This window comes from Drosophila simulans, chromosome 3R (assembly GCF_016746395.2).
Source record: "Drosophila simulans strain w501 chromosome 3R, Prin_Dsim_3.1, whole genome shotgun sequence".
Classification (NCBI taxonomy): domain Eukaryota; kingdom Metazoa; phylum Arthropoda; class Insecta; order Diptera; family Drosophilidae; genus Drosophila; species Drosophila simulans.
Window position 1 is genome coordinate 25,922,341 of NC_052523.2, and position 20,497 is coordinate 25,942,837.

At 51.8% G+C, this 20,497-nt stretch overlaps 7 protein-coding genes across 8 annotated transcripts; 4 read left to right on the forward strand and 3 right to left on the reverse strand.

Annotated features, from left to right (window-relative positions):
• The first annotated feature begins 135 nt into the window (after positions 1–135).
• Positions 136–1,353, forward strand: LOC6730101 (D-beta-hydroxybutyrate dehydrogenase, mitochondrial). The gene is made up of 2 exons (XM_002105358.4): positions 136–290; positions 346–1,353. Exons 1-2 carry the CDS (start codon positions 175–177, stop codon positions 1,235–1,237), a joined length of 1,008 nt encoding a protein of 335 aa, XP_002105394.1. The 5' UTR covers positions 136–174; the 3' UTR covers positions 1,238–1,353.
• LOC6730102 lies at positions 1,233–4,921 on the reverse strand. The gene is made up of 8 exons (XM_002105359.4): positions 4,667–4,921; positions 4,466–4,558; positions 3,767–4,360; positions 3,371–3,709; positions 3,101–3,307; positions 2,485–3,032; positions 2,348–2,423; positions 1,233–2,289 (listed from the first exon to the last, which is right to left on the reverse strand). Exons 1-8 carry the CDS (start codon positions 4,826–4,828, stop codon positions 1,381–1,383), a joined length of 2,928 nt encoding a protein of 975 aa, XP_002105395.1. The 5' UTR covers positions 4,829–4,921; the 3' UTR covers positions 1,233–1,380.
• A 290-nt stretch (positions 4,922–5,211) lies between these two features.
• LOC6730103 (caspase) lies at positions 5,212–7,171 on the forward strand. The gene has a single exon (XM_002105360.4). The coding sequence runs from the start codon at positions 5,464–5,466 to the stop codon at positions 6,493–6,495; it is 1,032 nt and encodes a 343-aa protein (XP_002105396.2). The 5' UTR covers positions 5,212–5,463; the 3' UTR covers positions 6,496–7,171.
• Positions 7,172–7,307: 136 nt separating this feature from the next.
• Positions 7,308–8,575, reverse strand: LOC6730104 (electron transfer flavoprotein subunit beta). Of its 2 annotated transcripts, XM_016174399.3 has the most exons (4): positions 8,484–8,575; positions 8,368–8,421; positions 7,506–8,237; positions 7,308–7,444 (listed from the first exon to the last, which is right to left on the reverse strand). In XM_016174399.3, exons 2-3 carry the CDS (start codon positions 8,416–8,418, stop codon positions 7,527–7,529), a joined length of 762 nt encoding a protein of 253 aa, XP_016036867.1. In that variant the 5' UTR covers positions 8,419–8,421; positions 8,484–8,575; the 3' UTR covers positions 7,308–7,444; positions 7,506–7,526. The 2 variants fall into 2 exon arrangements, with proteins under 2 accessions (XP_016036867.1, XP_044779083.1); XM_044923148.1 differs by having other exon boundaries at positions 7,308–8,237.
• Positions 8,576–8,757: 182 nt separating this feature from the next.
• On the forward strand, positions 8,758–9,969 carry LOC6730105 (3'(2'),5'-bisphosphate nucleotidase 1). The gene is made up of 2 exons (XM_002105362.4): positions 8,758–9,259; positions 9,324–9,969. Exons 1-2 carry the CDS (start codon positions 8,881–8,883, stop codon positions 9,863–9,865), a joined length of 921 nt encoding a protein of 306 aa, XP_002105398.2. The 5' UTR covers positions 8,758–8,880; the 3' UTR covers positions 9,866–9,969.
• Positions 9,868–12,368, reverse strand: LOC6730107 (protein claret segregational). The gene is made up of 3 exons (XM_039294457.2): positions 11,986–12,368; positions 11,286–11,926; positions 9,868–11,226 (listed from the first exon to the last, which is right to left on the reverse strand). The coding sequence occupies exons 1-3, from the start codon at positions 12,218–12,220 to the stop codon at positions 9,985–9,987; spliced, it is 2,118 nt and encodes a 705-aa protein (XP_039150391.1). The 5' UTR covers positions 12,221–12,368; the 3' UTR covers positions 9,868–9,984.
• Positions 12,369–12,385: 17 nt separating this feature from the next.
• Positions 12,386–20,435, forward strand: LOC6730108. Its single transcript, XM_039294448.2, has 15 exons — positions 12,386–13,202; positions 13,407–14,011; positions 14,071–14,608; positions 14,890–15,422; positions 15,494–15,804; positions 15,866–16,408; positions 16,465–16,768; positions 16,828–17,055; positions 17,116–17,248; positions 17,307–17,422; positions 17,483–17,652; positions 17,706–17,787; positions 17,858–18,091; positions 18,145–18,597; positions 18,659–20,435. Exons 1-15 carry the CDS (start codon positions 12,935–12,937, stop codon positions 20,027–20,029), a joined length of 5,889 nt encoding a protein of 1,962 aa, XP_039150382.1. The 5' UTR covers positions 12,386–12,934; the 3' UTR covers positions 20,030–20,435.
• Positions 20,436–20,497: the final 62 nt, after the last annotated feature.

The window sequence follows — 20,497 nt, forward strand, 5'->3', positions numbered from 1 at the left end:
GTGTTCTTCCATTCGTCTGATAATGGCTCATACGAGTATGTACATACAACACACGCTGCATATATTCATTTTCGGGTTTGCCTTATTTTGCATTTTTTTTTTTTTGGGGATCTGTTGCTTTCGGTGCAGCCGCGAATCGCGGATCTCTGTTTCAGTTACTCGAGAAGCGGCGATATGAGCGGCAGTCAACTTCTTCGCGCTCTGCGACGATCGCTGGGATTGGGCAGGCAGCAGCTGAAGGTCGATAGCCGGCATGTGGTGCTCATCACGGGATGCGATTCGGGATTGGGGTAAGCTAAGCGAAGCGGGAGCAAGTGGAGGCCACTAACGCAATGATATCGATAGCCACTCCATGGCCGTGTACTGCCACGAATCGCTGCACATGACCGTGGTTTCCTGCTGCCACAACATCAAGTCGGAAGGAGCTAAGCTGCTGCAGGGCCTAGCTTCGGCCAAGGAAGGACTGAACAGGATGCACACCTTGGAACTGGATCTATTGGAACCCGATTCCATTCGCCTGGTGCATCGGCAACTGAGAGACATACTGGCCAAAGACCCCAGCTATCGGCTGACTGCGCTGATAAACAATGCTGGGGTAATGTGCTTCGGAGAATTCGAGTGGCAGCTAACGGAGCAGATCGAGGCGCAGATCAACTGCAACCTGCTGGGCACCATGAGGTTAACCCGCGAACTGCTGCCCCTGCTCCGGCAGCAGCAGGGCAGGATCATCAACGTGACCAGCCACTGCGGATTGCAGGCTCTGCCCGCTCTGGGTCCTTATGCCGCCTCCAAGGCAGCCCTTCGCTTCTGGACGGATGCACTTCGCGTGGAACTGCAGCAGTATGGCATGGAGGTGGTCAACTTCATACCAGGCTCCTTCGTCCTGGACAGCAACATTGCGGCCAGACAGCAGCAGCACGCTCAGAAGATGCGCGAGGCCTTCAGTCCGGAGCAACACGCTCTGTACGACACTTACTTCGAGGCCTTCAATGGTTATCTGAAAGTTCTGAGCGGCTTCAAGCCGCCCAATCGCCTGAGGAACGAGTCGCTGCTGGCCAAGTTTAAGGATGCATTGACCAGCTCACAACCCTTGGCTCTGTACATCGAGGAACCCCGTAGATATCGCCTGTATCGCTGGCTCTTTTCGCTCTGCCCCACTCCGCTGGTGGACTGGCTCACGGTGCGCTTCTGCGCGATGCCCACCTACGAGTCAACAAACAGGCAGGAGAAGATTTAGATTAATACGTAGTCTATACATTTTAAATATACATTGTAGCACGTTGGAATACTTGGCTAAGGGCTGTGGCAAATAAAACGAGCTGAATCCAGGGAATGGAAAACGCCAAAATGTGATCACAGAACGCAACTGGGTGGTGGTTTCTAGAAGACATAGCCGCGACAGCGCTCGAACACCGCATCGTTGAGCAGCTGGAACCACTCGCTGGCATAGGTGGAGTCCTCCGCCGCCCGGAACAGCTGAAGCTTTTCCTGCGCGGGCAGCGCGGAGCAGAGATAAAAGCTGATGGCCGTCTCCGTCAGGTCGGCATGGTAGTTCTTCAGCGCCCACTCGAGCAGGCGCAGGCAGTTGTGTGAGTCCAGGAACTGAATGAGCCTTTGCTGCAATAACACCTCCATCTCGGGCATGATGTACACGCGGGCCATCTCGTAGGCCTGCAGCAGGGCGGGGTAATCCGGCTCGGTCAGGTGCCGCTCCTGGCACACGATTAAATGCAGAAAGTAGCGCAGTCCACTGGCAGTGTAATCAGGCAGTTGAATCTCGCCGTGGTGACCCTCGCGGAAATCACTGTTGAGCATCTTGTTGAACACTTCGCTGGTCTCGCAGAGCAGCTGCTTGTTAAACCCAATGGAGGTGGAATCCGCTCCATGACCAACGAGGAATCGCATGTCGCAGTTGGCGTGCAGCGGCGCGGTATCATTTGCTCTTTGGTTGCAGATTCCTGCTGTGCTCTCCGCTGGTTCGGCTTCTGGCACAACAATGCCCAGGGTATATCGCGCCATCGATGTCACCGCATCCGCCGCCTCATCTGCGTAGTGGTCCTCGGTCTTCTTGCGCAGCATCATGTCGAAGAGCATATTCAGCGCATTGCCGTCGTACAGGAACTGGTAGAGCAATCGATGGCTTTTCACTATGTAGGCCACCGAAATGGCGGCCCTCTGTTGGGATATCACATCGTCGCAGCGCAGGAGACGCACTAGCTCCTCCTTGCCATAATTCGATTCTCCCACATTGGTTAACGTCTCCAAGAAGGCGAAGCCGTCTTTGCGAATCTGAAATATACGTGCGGGGTTAACTGTGATGAACATTAGATGAATGGGATCACTTTACCTCCTTCAGCTTGGTAAACTGGTACAGTTGATGGACCACTCCATGCTTTATTATCTGTGCAAAGAACTGGCTCTCACTGAAAGGTTATACTTGCAATTAGAATACATGCATATCTTTAGTTTAGCTTGACAACTTACAGTAGAATATTTGTCAGGGCATTTGGGAAATTATTGTTCGAACCAAACAATTTAATGGCTCTAATCAGAGTGTCCAGCGTCTCCGGCTTTCCCAGCTCCACTCGCTTGTTCACCATCAGCGTGATGCGATAGATAAGGTTTTCTATTATGTCAATGGTGTTGCATGCGGTATTGCGGAACGGGGCTAGTTTCGGTGGTACATCCGAGCTCAGTTCCTCGAGATCCTCTTTGTCGGAGAGCGGGTCATCTATGGGTTCGCTGCCCTCCTCGATTAGTTTCAGTATATCCAGAACATTGGAAGGCTGCGATCTATTGGCGGCTATGCGACGTTCTCTTGTGTCCAAATTGCTGTTATTTGTGCTGTCATCCTCATCTTCGTCGTCATCGCTGCACGTCGGTGAATAGTTGTCGTCGTCATCATTCGTCAGCAGATCTTTGCACACCGGTGACATGCTGCGCGAACTGCAGGGACTGGTTGTGCGATAAGACCTAGGTGAACTGCTCGGCGATTCAAAGTCCGATCCTAAGGTCTCGTGGGTTTTTGAAAACTTGTGTACAAAAAGTGGGTACAATTAGCAATGGCCTTGAAAACATATGCTGCTATGCTGCTAAATACCTTGCTCAGGGTATCTGGCGTTGTGGGATCCGTCAGTTTTCTTTTTTTGCCACCTTGTAGTCTCTCGTCTCGTCGACGTTTGTGATGCTCATCATCGCTGGTCAGGTAATCGTTTAGTTCCCGCACCAACATGGGCATTAATCCTTCATACAGCATGAGTTCCATGCTTAAGTTATCATATTGGAAGTTGTAAAGTATGTGGAATAGCTGTTTGGTACGAAGAAAGCCATTATATTTTAGATGTCAAAAGAGATTTGGTTTCCATCTCACCGATGATCGCTCGCTCTGCGAATTGGAGTCCCGGATCATGGCCACCAGCTTGCGCAGTGCCCCACATCTCCGGATTTTCGAGCGGCTACAGGCATCGGTGGATAGTGTCAAAATGATGTTGATGCAGTGCCGGCTCTCGCTTTCGCTAAGTGGCTTTGCCATGTTCACAGCCATGAGCATCTCGCAGGCAGCCACAATGGCATCCGCAGTGCTCAGCATGTAGAAGGCGAAGGGATCCTTGCAGAAGTTCGAGAGGATTTTCAGGGCAGAGGCCCGCTGGTCGCCGTCCTCCTTTACGAAGCACACAATGGAGGCGAGCGAGGTATTCCCGGAAATGGACTAACGAGAAATGTTTATTATATACTACGTTTTGGAGAACTTAGAGACCAGTCTCACCTCCCAAACTTTCAGGCCAATCTGCTGCGCGGATATCAGGACCAGACACTTCAAAATCTCGAGGGCCAGCTCAACAGCGGCTTCATTTTCCTTGGGCAGCGCATAGTCACAGTTCCTTGTGGAGTTCTTGAGCATCTGGTGGTCGAAGATGTCACTGCGAACACCCTCTAAATTCCGGGCCACCTCCTCGAAATACTTCTCGCGGTGCTGGTTCCTCTTTAGGCCAATCAGCGTGGACATCTCGATGTCCGGAACGGGCTCCTTGGGCGCCTCTTCGTTCTTCATCACTGCCAGAAAAATGCGCATCAGCTGCTGGAACCCATTGGCCATGAGGAAGTACTTCAGAAACTGGCTGCTGGCCAGAAGGAAACGGCAGACGCGGAATGCCATGATGCGGGTCTGCACCGCGTTGGTGGACTCGATGATGTGGCAAATGGCCGGTGCAATGGCCGCATAGTGCACGTTGAGGCACTGAGACGCCTTCTTGCTCTTGGCGATGTTTCCGAGCATCCGGCAGGCGCGGCACTGAATCAGGGGATTGGGTATGGTCTTCAGAATGGTCACCAGCGGAGGAATCACTTTGCATTCCACAGCCTGAAAGTGGGAAGTTTTTAAGTTAATTTGATAAATTGATAAAATATTCATATTTAAACCGTTGTGGTTCAAAATATAGATGAAAATGTAATCTGTAATTCCCACCTCAATGCAGGCCTGTTCGTCGGTGCAGCAGTTCCCCAGTATGCTCAGTACCACCTCCATTATCTTTTCATTCAGCTTGGTGATCAGGCGCACCTGAAAGACGCAATTAATAATCATTTAAAAATCGATTCGAATAAAGCGATCCTATGTGCGCGGCAGTGGCTGTAAAACCACCATGAGTGTTGTGACTCCCAAACCCACCATGATGTGAACGCCCCCAGCAGTGCGAAATAAAACAATGCCATTTTTATCCTTCACCAGATCGGTGCGCAGTTTCACTAGGCATTTGTAAATGACTGTTCGATCCGTGGAGGTCTTTAGCACTTCCAGCATGCTCTCCACTTGCTCTGGTGTCCAGAACATTGGTAATTTTCTTAATTTTTAAACAAATTGAAACAATTCAACAAATTCTACAGTGCGTCTCAAACCTTTTTGAGAGTGTGACCGTGCATAGGAGGGTATTTTACGGTATTTTACGTTATTTTTTGAAAATACAGCAGCGGTCTGCCTTATTTATAAGCTGATGTTTTCATATTAGCTTAGGATGCGAATTGAATTCTACAACAATTAATGGAAGCAGGCCACTTTTTATGTAGATTATATGTTTTAGGAGCAATTGTACAAGTTCCCACACTATTACCTACATTTCAAATTATTTTAATATATATTTAAATCCCATTTAATATTTCCGATATTTATTTACTTTCTTTGTTTACCGTAATCGTGACACGAGGGATGAAGTGTCATCTCCAGATCAGGCGCTATTTGATGTTTTTCAACTGCCAGAAACGGTCATACAGAATTCAAGACAAAAACGCAATCGACTAAAGTAATTAGTTAATAACTAGCTGTCTTTGTTGCGCGTAAACACGGACTTTCCACAGAACAAAACTAATTTACCCAGGTCGTGCATCCAAGCTTTTCACGGATTTGGAAAAACCAGTTTCGCAGTGCTTGTGACTCATCAGTTTTCGCAGGCTCAAGGAGAGAATTTCGCCATGGACGCCACTAACAATGGAGAATCCGCCGACCAGGTGGGCATCAGAGCGGACATCAGGGTGGGCAATCCGGAGCAGCCCAACGATCACACAGATGCCCTTGGCTCCGTGGGTTCCGGAGGTGCGGGTAGCAGCGGCCTGGTCGCAGGATCCTCGCATCCTTACGGAAGCGGAGCCATTGGGCAGCTGGCAAACGGGTACAGCTCACCCTCGTCCAGCTACCGCAAGAATGTGGCCAAAATGGTCACCGACCGCCATGCAGCCGAGTACAACATGCGGCACAAGAATCGCGGAATGGCACTGATCTTCAACCATGAGCACTTCGAGGTGCCCACCTTGAAGTCCCGCGCGGGAACCAATGTGGACTGCGAGAATCTGACTCGGGTGCTCAAGCAGCTGGACTTCGAAGTGACCGTGTACAAGGACTGCCGCTACAAGGACATCTTAAGGACAATCGAGTATGCGGCGTCACAGAATCACGGCGACAGTGATTGCATCCTGGTCGCCATCCTGTCGCACGGCGAGATGGGCTACATCTACGCCAAGGACACGCAGTACAAGCTGGATAACATCTGGAGCTTCTTCACGGCCAATCACTGCCCCTCACTAGCCGGCAAACCCAAGTTGTTCTTCATACAGGCCTGCCAGGGCGACAGATTGGATGGCGGAGTGACCATGCAACGCTCTCAGACGGAAACCGATGGCGACTCCTCGATGAGCTACAAGATTCCAGTGCACGCCGACTTTCTGATCGCCTACTCCACGGTGCCCGGATTCTATTCGTGGCGCAACACCACCCGCGGCAGCTGGTTCATGCAGAGCCTGTGCGCCGAACTGGCGGCCAATGGCAAGCGACTGGACATCCTGACCCTGCTCACTTTCGTCTGCCAGCGGGTGGCCGTGGACTTCGAGTCCTGCACCCCGGACACTCCGGAGATGCACCAGCAGAAGCAGATACCCTGCATCACCACCATGCTGACGCGCATTCTGCGTTTCAGCGACAAGCAGTTGGCTCCAGCCGGACGGGTTTGATGGCTAATGGTATGGATCAAACGGTGGGTACGGCGAGGTGTGTGATAAACCAAGTCGCAATTAAGTTAGAACCCCATGGGCTATCGGCCTTGCAGCATATTTTTATACAACACTTTTTTGACCTGCCCAATTGCTCGACGAGATTGGTGCCACTGCCCGTTTTGTTTTATTTAGGCACAAAGTATCTTTCGATTGACATTTATTAATGTCGCATTTACTCGTCTGTATTTATACCTTTTGGGGTGGGTAGATCGATTAGCTTAGAAATCTAAGAGGATTTTACTCCGGCCAAAATTTTACGCTATTTTATTTTTTTGATAATTTTGACTTGCCAACTGAACAAAGACGATCTCAAAATTTAAAATTCTCTACTAAACCTTATCTTAGAACCACTTGCGCCTCTTTGATTCTCGATCAGGAATGTCGGCCCACCCTTATCTATATCTACCTTAGACCATTTACTCTCTTTTTACAATTTTATACACATAGATATCTTTATAGTATAAGCCTGTGTGTCATGGTCGTCCAAAACGAAAACAAACGATTTTAGCCTGTAGTCGAGCGTTTTTTGAACAACATATACTATCTCTATGCCATTTGTACTCTTATATAATGCACATTAGCAAATGTTCTCCTTTCAAGTTAACCGCTAATAAATAAATCCGATTGAAAACAATGAGAAATCAATGACCATTGGCTGTTGACCCTGTCGCCTCTTTTGGGCGCCAAGTTCAGCGGGATTTCCCGAAAAGGCAGAACGCGGAGACGGAAAAATAGACGAGTCCAGCCATTGGCTGACCCTGATCGCACGATTTCAGAGCTTACAATCACTTTATTCTTAGAGCTGGACACAACGAGAATAAATTCCAATTTAGAGTTCACTTAAAGCACACGGGTATGGGTTGAATTCAGAGAAATTTAAAGCCTGTCAGCAAATCCGACTCTCCGGCTAGATAAATGCACGTTTCTGATAACTTTCGACTAATTAAAAACGTAGAATTTGCGCTCACAATTTGCTAGTTGAGGAACATCTAGATGTGGCCGCCCTCCTTCAGCTTGGCCACCAGGGCATCCACGTCGGCGACGGTGGCGCCGGCCTGGCGCACTGGAGGATCCTCCACGGAGATGACCTCGATGCGGGGCGAGGTGTCCACGCCGAGATCCTTGGCCGTGACCTTCTTGAGGGGCTTCTTCTTGGCCTTCATGATGTTTGGCAACGTGGCGTAGCGAGGAGTGTTCAGACGCAGATCGGCGCTCAGCACAGCCGGGGTCTTGGTCTTGATTGTCTCCAGGCCACCGTCAATCTCACGGGTGATGGTCAGACCGGCGTCCGTCTTCTCGATCTTGTTGCAGAAGGTGCCCTGCGGCCAGTCGAGCACGGCAGCGGTCATCTGGGCCGTCTGGTTGGCGTCGTCGTCGATGGCCTGCTTGCCAAGGATGACCAGGTCGGCTTTTTCGTCCAGAGCCAATTTGGCCAGGATCTTGGACACGTGGATGGGCTGCAGAAGCTCGTACTCGGCGGCCGGGATCTCTACGTGGACGCCACGATCGGCGCCCATGGCCAGGGCGGTGCGGATCACCTCCTGCGACTGGGCCGGGCCCACGGAGACGGCGATCACCTCCTCGGCCAGCTTCTTCTCCTTCAGCTTCACCGCCTCCTCCACGGCGATCTCGTCGAAGGGATTCATCGAGTGCTTCACGCCCTGGGTGACCACGCCGGTCTTGTCGGGCTTGACGCGCACCTGGACATGGGAAAAATAATCGGAATTAGTTTAATTGCCGCTTAATTAAGACGATTACGCAAAACGGAGCGCAACAAGTGATAAAAAATAGATGGGACAAGATGCGCAACAGGCGACTTTTCAAGCTCACCTTGACGGCGTAGTCGATCACACGCTTAACTCCAACCAAAACACGCGCCATTTTCTGCCAAATTATTAAAAAAATTGAAGAAATTTACGGAAATTTACTGAGTTTCAAGAACTTACCTCTTCAAGATGGAAATGAACTGATTTGTTGGCGGCGGGGGCGCGGGTGGTCCAAAGGTCTAGTCTGGCTACAGCGTTGCCAGACAGAGCAGCCGATTATTTGCAGCTATAAAATGTGCAAATTTTCCCGCTAAAAGAAATTTTTAAATTTATATATCTTAAAGGACTAACAGCTTTAAGCAAAACTAAGAAACATAATTTCAGAAAGTATGCAGTTGACGAAATACGAATTTAATAATTATCGGGGGAGTAACCAATTCTTGCGCTCATCGCTCCTCTCTAACCGCCATCAGCTGTTCCACTTTCACCGCAATCACTTCTCCGCAGCGGCGAAAACATCCCATTCCGATTTTGAAAAGATCTCCAGCATCCTTGCCCCATACAAATAAAGATAAATATGGCTGCAACTGCTCCAGTGATAATGCGCGTCATGGCGTCCTCGATCAGCACCGCCAAGCGGGCTGGCGGCATAATCCGCGACGTGCTCAAGAAGGGCGACCTGGGCATAGTGGACAAGGGAAAGAACGATCCGCAGACGGAGGCAGATCGCTCTGCCCAGCGCTGCATCATCGCCTCCTTGGCCAAAAAGTTCCCCACCGTCAAGATCATTGGCGAGGAAGGTGGATCCGATCTGAATGTCTGCGACGACTGGCTGGTAAACGAGTTGGATGAGGGATTCCTGCAGCAAAGTTGCCCAGCTGAGTGGAAGGATGTGAAGCCCGAAGACTTTGTCATATGGGTAGATCCCCTGGACGGCACAGCGGAATATACACAGGGTGCGATCTGGAGTAACCTGTAGAGCTCCTTATATAAAACTTAATGTTCCGCTTTCATCCGCAGGACACGTAGAACACGTGACCGTCCTGATCGGCATAGCCGTGAAGGATGCTGCTGTGGGCGGCATCATTCATCAGCCCTTCTACCAACAGCCCGATGGCGAAATGGGTCGCACCATTTGGGGCCTGAAGGGTCTGGGCACGGGAGGATTCACGGCGGTGCCCGCGCCAGCCGGCCAGTTCATCATAACCACCACTCGCTCGCATTCCAATGCCCTGCATCAACAAGCACTCAACGCATTCGCATCCACAGAAGTTCTGAAAGTCGGCGGCGCTGGGTTCAAAGTGCTCCAGCTGCTGGAGGGAAAAGCCCACGCCTACGTCTTCGCCACGCCGGGCTGCAAGAAGTGGGACACCTGCGCACCCGAGGCCGTTCTGGAGGCCCAGGGCGGCTGCCTCACCAACATCAACGGCGAGCACTACGCCTACAATGCGGATGTGGAGCACGTGAATCGCCAGGGAGTGCTGGCCAGCCTGGGACAGGACCATGCCGCGCTGGTGGAAAAGATTCCCGCCGAGGTGCGGGCGGCAGTGGGAGCCAAGTGAGATAGCTTTGAATTCCAGCACTTTATTAGTTTATTTGCACTAAAAGTAAACACACATAAATTAAGCAATAACAGGTTAGAAATTTGAAAATTGTTAAAACTGGGCTCAGAATGCATTCTTTATTTATCGAAACTGCCGCTGTTGTTGCTCTGTGTGCTGCTGTTGGCCACCGAGTTGTTCAGGTAGCGATTCCGCTTGGCCTTGGTCATTTTGCAGGAGTTTACGGAGGCCGCGAAGCGCAGCGACTTGACGGACTCTTGGAAACAGTCTTGGAACGGCGAGACGTTGATGAACATAAGCGTTTTCGAGTTGCCGCCCAGCGAGGGCATCAACAGGTGCGTCAGCTTGGAGTTCCTGTACGGGATGTGGTCCTGCTTCTGCAGCAGCGCTAGGATTACGTTGGTCAGCTCCGACAGCGAGCGATTGATGTTCTTCGTCTCGGTCATGCGAGTGCTCGTCTTGGGCGACTCAGAGCCGGCCAAATCCACCAGGTTTATGGACCCCACGGAGATCTCTTGCTTTTCGGCATGGCGTCCGATGAGCTCCAGCTTGGTAACCGCGTGGGAACGGGAGGAGCGCTCATTGCCAGCTGTCGAGGCGGTGGCACGGTTCATCTTGGCCGTGTGCATGAGGTGGCGAAGGTGGTTGGGATCTAGAACCGTCTCCTCGGTTATGTTGGACACGTAGATGTCGTTCTTGTTGTTCTTCGCCATCCGAATCTCCATGTCCTTCTGCTCGTTGCTCAGCAGATCGTAGAGCACCTCGTTGTAGATCTCCAGAAATGTGGCCTTGATCTCGTACTCCCAGCCCAAGTTGCGATATCCCCGGATGGAGTCGAAGAGCAGATCCACCGTGCGCGGTATGACTCCCACACTTTCCGGCACTCCGTCCATCGTGTAGGTCTTGCCACTGCCCGTCTGTCCGTAGGCAAAGATGCAGATGTTGTAGCCATCCAGGGCCGACTGGATGAGCGGCGAGACCATTTCGAAGATGTCCGACTGCGAGGAGAGCGGGTGGAAGACCTGGTCGAAGGAGAAGATCTGCTGGCCCATCTTGCTCTTGGCCTGTGCGTCAATGCTCTGCAGCTCCACAGTGGACTCGTCGTGGTAGGTCCAGGTGCAACACATACGGTTCTCCTCGGACTCCAGCGGCGGTCGTATTCGACAAAAGACCCGGATGTTGCCGCGCAGGTCCATGACCGTGTTGTGTAGCTCCTTGCGCTCCATGTTCGACTGGAAGAGCTGCTCTTTGCAGGTCTCCAGCTCGGCGGCCTGCTGCTCATTGCAGCGCAGGAGTTCCTCGGTGCGCTGGCGCAGATGCACCACTTCTGTGCTCAAAGCAGCATGCTCCGTTTTTACTTTCTGCAACAAACACATTGTTGTTACATTAAACCCGGGTTTCTGTTTACTTAAGTACTCACCTCATGTATTGCTTGCAGCTCGGAGAGCTCCTCTTTGGTCCTGCCCAGCGTCGATGTGATTGTTTCAATTTTGGCGGTATGCTGCTTCACCTGCCTCTGAAGACACTCGTTGTCGCTCTGGGTGTTCTTCAGCGAGCTCTCCGTCTCGATGAGCTTGTTCTGCGTCTCCTCCAGTTGCTGGGGCATGGACTCCAGCTCGCCCATGTCCTCTGTCTGCTTTTCGTACTTCGTCTTAAGCACCTTGTGCTTCTCCAGCAGATCGTGGAAGCGGGCCTTGAAGTCGTAGGGAGCGATGCGCTTGGTCGGAGCAGAAGCTGCGCCTCCTGACGAAGCTGCTGCTCCTGTTCCTGCTGGTTTCTTGCCGGCTGCTCCCACTGCAGCCCGTGGAGCAGGACGCGTTACTGGTGGTCTTTTGACGGCCGTTGCTGTTGTTGACGAAGGCGCCGCAGGACGCACTAATCGCTGGCTGGATCCAGCGAGTGCACCGCCCAGGCGGGATACTTTGCTGGGAATGCTGGCCAATGAAGGAGCAGCCGCAGTACGCTTGTTTCCACGCAGTTCGTTGATGTCGCAAGCGCTACGGCTGCGTCTCAGCTTGGCCCGGTTGCCAAACTTCATGGGCTCCGGGGAGGCGGCACGTGCTATCGGAAATTAGGAAGGATTAAAGGGGAATCCTTTGGAATGATGCTTCTTTACTCACCTCCTCCTCCGCGACGCTCCAGCACCTGGGGCAGATTGTTGAGGTCCCTTGAGAGGGGCGGCAGTACATTGCCGCAGTATGTCTGGTTGGCATTGACATTGAAGGCGCCTGCTCCATCAGCTCCACCTCCCAATCCTAGTCCTAATCCTGCGCGAATCCTATCTGTGGGCAGCACGGTTTTAACCGGCATCTGAGGTCGCTTTATGCCCGACGGTTTCGGTAGCCGGGATTCCATCGCCAACTGGGTTGTGCCTAACTTAGAATATACGTCTGCCTCCTTCAACCGCTTTTATCAATTAATTTTGCGTTGTTGATATTCAGACAAGCGACGCCGTCAATTCCCGCCGTTATTTTTGATTGCAGGGATGCACTGGGGCAGTGTGACCATTTGACGGGAGCGTACGGCGTTGCCAGCCAGGACGACTTCCAGTTTGTCAATCAGATGTTTTCAGTGCTGCAGCTTTGGCCCTCGGGCACAAATTTTCGCCTTGACTCGTGCTTCCCGCAGGTTTTCGGCGCGTGAAACTCACCCAAACGGGTGTGAAATACAGTGGCTGTTGCATTCGAACCGTTCATTTTGCGGAAAAGTCGCGGCGGACAATTTAACAGCCTGAAGAGTGAAGTTTTGTGCGCAGCACGAGTGGCGTTGCCGGACGGTTGCGGCAATCCGGGGCGAACTTCTTGAAAGCGTTTTGCTTTCTTTTTGCGAGCTTGTGCGGTGCGGAGGAAGGCCGCGCTATTCTGAAATTTATTCGTTGCCTCGAAAAAGCTGTGGAAATTGCGTTCCAGTTGGAAAGTCGTTGCGTGATCGGGTCGTTGCCAGACCGGCCTCAGGTCTCACGCGACCATCTCTAGTTTGTTTTCATTCGGTTTGGAAAAGGCTCGTTCATATCGAACTGATTTTGTGAATTTAAAATTGGCTTCCCCCACGTCCGCCAATCCCCCCGAGATGTCGGGGCAGGCGGAGCTCAAGGAGCTGGGCATGTTCGAGCTGCGCCCGCTGATCACCAACATCAGCTGCAAGCTGTCCGCGGTGACAGCGGGGCTGGACGAAAAGCGACAGTTCCTATGCCTCGTTTCTGAGGAAAACGAGATCCTGCTGCGCTACATCAGCGCCGCCTCCGGCCAGGAGGTGGTCAAGATGATATCCTGGTTCCGCAACCGCGTCATCCACGACGTCTGCTTCGATCCGGCGGGCGTTTGGCTGCTGGTGCTATGTAAGTTTCAGCGTACGAGAGGGCATGAGCACCACCCACTTTTTTGTGTTGGGTGGGTGGTTGCTGTGGTGGTGCTGCTAAAATTACTTTGCCCCCATGTGTGCGTGTGTGGTTATTGATTTTCTGCTGCCTCCCCTTTGTTTTGATTTAACGATCGAACGGAGCCCTTACTTAAACACCACTTATCCACTGCTCCATCAACAGGTTTTGACAACACACTGCACATCGTGCCCGCCCTGGCGTTGGTGGATAAGGCCCATGGACTGGCCGCCTGCTCGCTCTACAGCACCACCCAGGTCACCTCCTACATCATCCCCTTTGTGGGCCCCCACGAGTGTCCCAACTCCAAGAAGTGCCCGAATCACTCCACCGGTCTTGAAGAGTCCACCGCGGAGCCGGTTGATCAGTTGGCTGAGAACCTAGAGCAGGTCAGGTTGCAGGAGGGCGAGGAGGAGGAGCCTCTTGGCCACGACCTGCCCGAGCACATGCTGGTGCGAAACAGCGGAACTGAGGAAGCAGTGCAGCCACTGCCGCAGCAGCAGCAGCAGACGATCGATGCCACCGGCAATAGCCAGGTGATGGCAGCCTCCTTCATGGCGTCCAAGACCTGCCCCTTTCCCTTGTCCGTCGTCTGGTGGAAGACCAACAGCGGACAGAATAGGGCCATTATCGGCTACTCGGATGGCTCCATCTGCTTTGTGGGCCTGAGTCCCAACTGCCCCATGATTGCGAGCACTGCCATCGAAAACGGATCTGTGATGCGCCTGGTTATCTGCAAAGATAAAGCCTACGATGGCGTTATGCTGCTGGTAAGGATCTAACCTACTAATATTTTCCAGATGATAGAATATGGTTTACCGCCTTTCAGATAACTTCCTCCCTGAAGCAGCAGTACAAACTTCTGCTGGAGCAAAAGGCAATCAAGTACGTCTATCCCGGAGACAGTTCCCCGACAACCCGCGAGGGCGCCTGGCAGATTGTGATGTCCGTGCAGGAGAAGCATCAGAGTGCGGCGACAGGCGCCCGACAAAGCAATAGTTCCGATCCGGCCTCGGACAGTAGCCAACTGGAAGAGGATGTGTTCGCGCCTCCGTCCAGCGATGATGTGGTATGCAGTGGTCCAGCAGCAGCCAGCTCAGACCCGTCCACTGCTCCGGCATCCGCAGAGGCAGCCACTGCAGACGTGCCTCCACCACCGGCGCCACCTTCGTACAGTGAGGCAGTGGCCAGGCAATCCGGCGACCAAGGGGGTGTTCGCTTCCAGCAACAACAGCTGCCAGCGGGCAGCATGGATGGCATTCTGCCCGCCACGAGAGCCCGCCTGGCATCGCTCAAGAGTCTGGGATCGAAGAAGCTGCAGGCCATCAAGATGCGACTCTCCGACCAGCGGCAAAAGTTCGATGAATGTGCGTAAGCTGATGCAACAAGATATTCGTTTTTCTACTCCCTCCTTTAACATATTTTCTCGCCTACATTGTGTTTATATTTGTTAATTTAATGGCCGTTTTATTGTGTATTTTATATTTTTTTATTGGTGTGCAGTTTTAAGAGAACTGTTGCATCTTTTGAAGCGTCGCTTGCGTGGTGAGTTTGCACAACTCTCACACTTGACAGACCAAGTAGAAACAGCTCTAGACTTGCAATCCTAAGTAATGGTACCAAAAGTAATCCATCCCCTTTGTTCCAGTTATGCCGGACTCCACGATGGGCTCGTTTGCAATCATGGACTCGCCGTCGGTTACGCCGGAGCCCCTAGGTACCACCTCCGGATCCTTCTACAACATACAGAACCTGCGCAGCACCTTTCTGCTGAGTGCCCTGCACAGCAATAGCCACAGCTTGACCGTGCACAGCATCGACATCAGCCTGAAGCCGCTGTTCGTTTACAAGATACCCAAGCACACCCAGGAAATACTCATTAGCTCCAACATACTCTACGGCATACACTACGTGGACCTGCACTGCCGCAGCGATTCGGGCACCTTCACGGCGGCATCGTTGCAGGACGACCAGCTGGTCGCGAACACGGAAAAGGAGAACCGTGACGCGGACATTGAGAAGATGGATCAGGCGGATGTGAGTGCCCAGAAGAGCGATTCGACGAGCGCAACCACCACGGCCACCTCGAGCCTGGATCAAAGCGACATGCCCAGTACTGCCATCAATGCCGTGTCCGTGATCAGCAGCGCAATGGCCTCCCTGCATACCTCCGACGAAGATGTGAGTTCAAATCGCTTTCAAAGATCTGTACGAGTACGAGTCCCTAATAAACACTCTTTTGGTTTCGGCAGCGCTTCAATAATCTGGCTCAGCTAGGTCTCTTCCGCTTCGAGAATGAAACTGTGCTGCACTTATATCAGATGGCACAGTATCGTAATCCCGCCGCCGAACCAGAGACGCTTACCAAAGAGGAGAAGGCCAAGGCTTTTGAGCTGAAGGATATCCACACACCCATGGACTACATCCAATTCTACGAGACGGCGGATGTTAGCAGTGAGTTTTCTCTGCGCCAAATGGAGATTATGCAGTCCGAGTTTCCGAAAATTAACTACGATCCATGCTATGTGATCACCAATAAGAATGTCTACACCATCCAGCTGAAGTAAGTTTTGAATTCGTTGCACGCCCAAAATCGCTTACTGAATTGGAAATACTTTTTGCAGAAAGGAGCCGTTCGAATTGTTCCTGGATGCCGCATTGCAGAACGAGTTCAACCAGTGCCGCGACTTCTGCAACACCTTCGACCTCTCCTTCGAGCAGTGTATCGAGTTTGCCGGAGATTACCTGCTCAGGCGGAAGAAGATCACTCAGGCTCTGCTCACGTACAACAAAGCGCGGGTGAAACCGATACGCACAGCCTTGAAACTGGCCATGTATGGACACACCTACGCTCTAATGCAGCTGAGTGCTATGGCCCTGAAGTCCACATATCTGCTGCGCTCGCGGTACTTGGGTCATCCGCTGCTCAAGGGCATTTTGGGAGACATTACCTATCGCCACTCGGAGGATGTCCGTGTGATTTTGCCCGAGAAACATGAGCAGGAGGATGTGAACAGCGGCGTTTTCTGCAGCGATTATCACTATGGCGTGGACGAGTCAATTAGCGCGCTTCAGATGTCGCCTTCTTCGCAGTTCCATTTGGCCAACTTGTTGCTCATCACGTTGGCCGAGAAGGCAGTGAACGATAAGAACTATATTCCGCTGTGGTAGGTAGCATAAGAGCTTGGTGTTAGAACCCAGTGTAACTATTATTTTGTTGCAGGAACTTTCTGGTGACCAATAACAAATATCACACCAACATGACGAGCATTGTTCTCTGTCAGAGTGGACTCTTCTCGTCGGCCATTATACTGGCTAAGATACGGGGCGTATGCCTGGATACTTTCAATGCCCTGATCAGCGTGGTGGCCCAGGAGTTTGGATGGTACAACGAGCTGAACGTCTGCCTGTACAATCTGAGCGAGAATATATTTTTGGAGACAATAACTTACTTGCCGCATATTTCCATGGATTACTTTGCTTTCATTCAGGAGAAGTTGCATCATATAAGACCGTGTGTGTTGGAGGTAAGGACCATTTTTCTATATCTTCCACAGTTTACTTACGTAAAATAATTATCTTTCAGCGCCTGTCGAAGCAACTGAATCCTTTTTCGCCCGCTCTGAGACCCATTGTGTCCCATAATAGTGACTGCTCCGTGTCAAACGATAACAATCCGCAGTTGTTTGAGTTCTGCAAGAGTCTAATTGAAACCTATCTGGCAGTGCTTATCCATATGGAATCCCAGCGAGTGAAGCATGACTCTATTGTAAATGCTTTATCGAATTTCCGTATCAACTATGAAGACAATCAGGCAAGTATTAAAGCCATATTTCAATCATCCCTCATATCTAATCTGATGGAAATCCTTTAGTTCGCCATTGAATCATCACGCTTCAAACCGATCTCAGCTGGTTGTGCCTACTGCGCCTGTGTTGTCGATGGTATCGCCTACTTCTGGGGCTCCAGCGGCATTCCCAGCTATTACAGTGCTCAGAAGTCCACGGGTTCGTTCGAAGATCTATAAATATTCAGTTGGTATCTATTAAAACCTTTTTTTTTCAGAGCCGCCTGAGCCCGCGCACGCCGTAAAAAGTCTAGATCTCCTCTCCCAGCTCAATTTGCAGGTGCACGCTATCAAGTGCGGTCGTCAGCACACACTTATTCTGACTAATAATGGCGTAGGTTTTTCAAACACGATACCCAATGGGCTCTGCATTAACTGACTGTGCTATTTGCAGCTCTATTCCCTGGGAAACAACAACCTTTGCCAACTGGGCATAGGGCGCCACATGCAGATGGCCTTGCAGCCGATGCTGGTGACGGCATTGGACGGCATGAACATAACGATGCTCGAGGCGGGACAATATCATAATGCGGCTGTGGCCGATGGGAAGCTCTATATGTGGGGGTGAGTTAAGAAACCCTGCCTAGTGAACTTTGTTGTTAATGGTCCACTTGCAGATGGGGCATCTATGGGCAGCTTGGACAGGGAAGCTGCGAGAATATAGCTACTCCACAACTAGTCAGTTTTTTCAAATTTAAGGTGCGTCAAATAATCCACATGCACTACTTTGTAGTCTTGCTACATTGATACATGCTTCTCAATGTTGCAGAAAATTTTACAAATATCGCTAGGGCATGCGCACACCTTGGTGCTGTGTGGAGCACCCAACAGCCACATGGAGGCTAACCACTGCGGCAACGAGCTCTTCGTGTTCGGCTCCAATCACTTTGGCCAGCTGGGCACCGGCAATAGTGACCATGGCGACACCAAGACGAACCTGCCTGTGCGCCTGGAAGTGGGCGGCTGCAGCCTAAGACTGATACACACCAAATTTTTTACCAATGTAAGTTAAGCAAATATAAGTCGGTTCCAAGCTACATTCTTACATTCCCACAGTTAGCTGTAGACGAACAGGATCGTCTGTTCACTTGGGGAAGCTCGCCGCAGGCCTTGCGCCTGGCCAATCAGATCAAGCGGCGTGCCAATGCCAAGCAGAAAATGGAGGAGAATCAGCAGCGGGAGCTGTTGAGCAAGCAACTGGAGGCTACCCTGCTGCCGGCACCCAATCCGAGCACCAGCACTCTGGTGGAGCCCACCACATCCTATGCGGCGGTGGTAGCCGGCTCCACTCCGAAGTCCAGCGCCAGCGACACCAAAGATTGCCAGGACGTGCAGAACGAGGCTGCGCCATCAGACGCTACGGAAACAATTGCACCGGCGTCTGCAAAAGCGGCGCCACCACCAGTGCCCGTGGCTTCTCCGCCAGTTCTTGTCCCAGAACCGGATCCCACGGAGCACCTGACGCCCCATCTAGTGGACACCAGCGAGGTGGCAGGACGAATCCTGCAGGTAATTTAAGACAGAGTGCAGCCATGGCTTACTTTTTTAATTTGAAATCTCCTTTTTATAGATCTCCAGTGGCTTGTTCCACTTCTGCCTGATCTCGTCCAGCTGCACGCTCTACACATGGGGCAAGAACCTGGAACACCAACTCGGCACCGAGGACAAAGATCGAAGGGCGGTGCTAAAGCCCTCGCCCATCGACAGCATCGAGCGTCCAATGTACGTAGACTGTGGCTCGGATTTCACGCTGGTCATGACCACCGATCACATTGTGCGTGCCTTCGGCGGCAACTCGAACGGTCAGTGCGGTCGGGACTTGGGGCCTAGTATAGAGAGGATGCGTCAGAGGGTGGTGTGCCTTCCCGCGACCAAGCGACTGGTGCGATTCGAGAGCCAGTGCGTGGAAGTACCGGTGGAGATCAATCTGCCGCGACCGCGCATTCGACTAGACCAGGATCCGGTCAGATACCTTAAGGTTATGCCACCATATCAGCCGCATTTCTTGCAGCCGGCAAACATTAGCTTCGATCAGCACTGCTCGGTGGGCACTCCGAACTACAAAAGCAGCACGGAGCACGCGGCCACCGGTCAGGACTCGGACGACATGCTGAGTAGCCTCGAAAACCTGAGTCAGAACGATGCCAGCTTCTCTTACAATGCTCCTGTGCTGGGCGACGCCCACAGTTCGTTGGACATGGACTACACACCCGAGGAGCAGAGCTACGTGCCGCTGCCAGAACAGGCAGTTGGCTCTGGAATGCCCGCGAATGCAGAGCAGTTGCTGGGCCGCGACGATGACGATGGCAGCACCTACACGCAGAGCACCGAGGGAATGGGGGAGTCGTCGCTGCAGCAGCTGCGCCACTACATCCACTACTGTCTGTACGCCTTTCACGGGTTGTATAATCCCGACAAGATTGGCGAGTGCGCCCGTCCAAATCGCAACGAGTACCGCATACGTATCTGCATGCTCAACTTTCGCTTCGTGGAGGCCTTCCGGCTGTGCCTGCAAAGCTGCGGTTCTGCCCAGCGCACCCTCAAGTTGTTTGAGTACTTCAGCAAGGACACGGGCTATGTGCCGCTGAGGAGAACCGACCTAAAGCACCTCATCTACCACCTGTGTCTGCACTTCCTGGAACGCAAGTTCGATATGCTGGAGTGCGAGCGGTTCTTCATGGGCGATCTGGATTACTATCTGCTGGAGCTGGCCTACGTGTTCTACTTCAACAACAACAACTCGACGCTGGAGCAGAATCTCAACCAGAAGTTCAAGCAGCTCATCGCGGCCGCGGACAGCAATCAAGCGGCCACGTCCGCCGGCCAGGAGCTCGAGCAGCTGCAGGACACCGATGTCATATTCGATAGCTTTACGGTCAAGTTCAAGACGATCCTGTGCCAGCGCCTGCTCAGCTACTCGGACTGCGAGGCTGCCAATTAGCAGTGGCTGGGCCCTGGAGCTCCGTTTCCGGTTCAGATCCTGGATCCTCTCAAATTTCGTTCAACACGCATCAGTTGAGGGCCCGTCTGTCTTGTTTAATATGTTTCGTTATGAGTTCTGACCTAGAACCGGGGACAGCCCCCAGCACACACAACCCCCAGATTCCCGGACTCCCCATCTCCCAGAACCCATCTTCCCTTACATTTTTACGCGTAACTATATATATATATACCATAATTGTTGTTTGCGGTTATTTATACATCAAATGCTTTTTACAGCGCTGTTATTTAAACGAAATATTTAAGACAAACAAATTGTTTAAAGAATCCAATTTTTGTAACGCTTTGTTTGCCATTGGCCACGCCTGCTTTTATTTGTTTACTCAATAAACTACACAAAAATCTGAGACCGAAGGAAAGTAATCCAAAACTGCTCATCGAACAGATCAACGGAGGCTGCAGGATATAC

What these genes read in the sequence shown, in the direction of transcription:
- LOC6730105 (XM_002105362.4), top strand. Translation starts at nt 8,881, where the DNA reads ATGGCTGCAACTGCTCCAGTGATAATGCGCGTCATGGCGTCCTCGATC. An exon ending in CACAGCGGAATATACACAGG is followed by an intron (nt 9,260 to 9,323) that starts GTGCGATCTGGA and finishes TTTCATCCGCAG; the next exon opens with GACACGTAGAACACGTGACC.
- LOC6730102 (XM_002105359.4), bottom strand. Translation starts at nt 4,828, where the DNA reads ATGTTCTGGACACCAGAGCAAGTGGAGAGCATGCTGGAAGTGCTAAAG. An exon ending in CGCCAGATACCCTGAGCAAG is followed by an intron (nt 3,033 to 3,100) that starts GTATTTAGCAGC and finishes TTTGTACACAAG; the next exon opens with TTTTCAAAAACCCACGAGAC. An exon ending in GCCCTGACAAATATTCTACT is followed by an intron (nt 2,424 to 2,484) that starts GTAAGTTGTCAA and finishes ATAACCTTTCAG; the next exon opens with TGAGAGCCAGTTCTTTGCAC.
- LOC6730104 (XM_016174399.3), bottom strand. Translation starts at nt 8,418, where the DNA reads ATGGCGCGTGTTTTGGTTGGAGTTAAGCGTGTGATCGACTACGCCGTC. An exon ending in TGATCGACTACGCCGTCAAG is followed by an intron (nt 8,238 to 8,367) that starts GTGAGCTTGAAA and finishes TCCCATGTCCAG; the next exon opens with GTGCGCGTCAAGCCCGACAA.
- LOC6730108 (XM_039294448.2), top strand. Translation starts at nt 12,935, where the DNA reads ATGTCGGGGCAGGCGGAGCTCAAGGAGCTGGGCATGTTCGAGCTGCGC. An exon ending in TTATTCTGACTAATAATGGC is followed by an intron (nt 17,423 to 17,482) that starts GTAGGTTTTTCA and finishes TGCTATTTGCAG; the next exon opens with CTCTATTCCCTGGGAAACAA. An exon ending in TCAGTTTTTTCAAATTTAAG is followed by an intron (nt 17,788 to 17,857) that starts GTGCGTCAAATA and finishes TCAATGTTGCAG; the next exon opens with AAAATTTTACAAATATCGCT.
- LOC6730101 (XM_002105358.4), top strand. Translation starts at nt 175, where the DNA reads ATGAGCGGCAGTCAACTTCTTCGCGCTCTGCGACGATCGCTGGGATTG. An exon ending in GGATGCGATTCGGGATTGGG is followed by an intron (nt 291 to 345) that starts GTAAGCTAAGCG and finishes TGATATCGATAG; the next exon opens with CCACTCCATGGCCGTGTACT.
- LOC6730103 (XM_002105360.4), top strand. Translation starts at nt 5,464, where the DNA reads ATGGACGCCACTAACAATGGAGAATCCGCCGACCAGGTGGGCATCAGA.
- LOC6730107 (XM_039294457.2), bottom strand. Translation starts at nt 12,220, where the DNA reads ATGGAATCCCGGCTACCGAAACCGTCGGGCATAAAGCGACCTCAGATG. An exon ending in GGAGCGTCGCGGAGGAGGAG is followed by an intron (nt 11,927 to 11,985) that starts GTGAGTAAAGAA and finishes AATTTCCGATAG; the next exon opens with CACGTGCCGCCTCCCCGGAG. An exon ending in AGCTGCAAGCAATACATGAG is followed by an intron (nt 11,227 to 11,285) that starts GTGAGTACTTAA and finishes TGTTTGTTGCAG; the next exon opens with AAAGTAAAAACGGAGCATGC.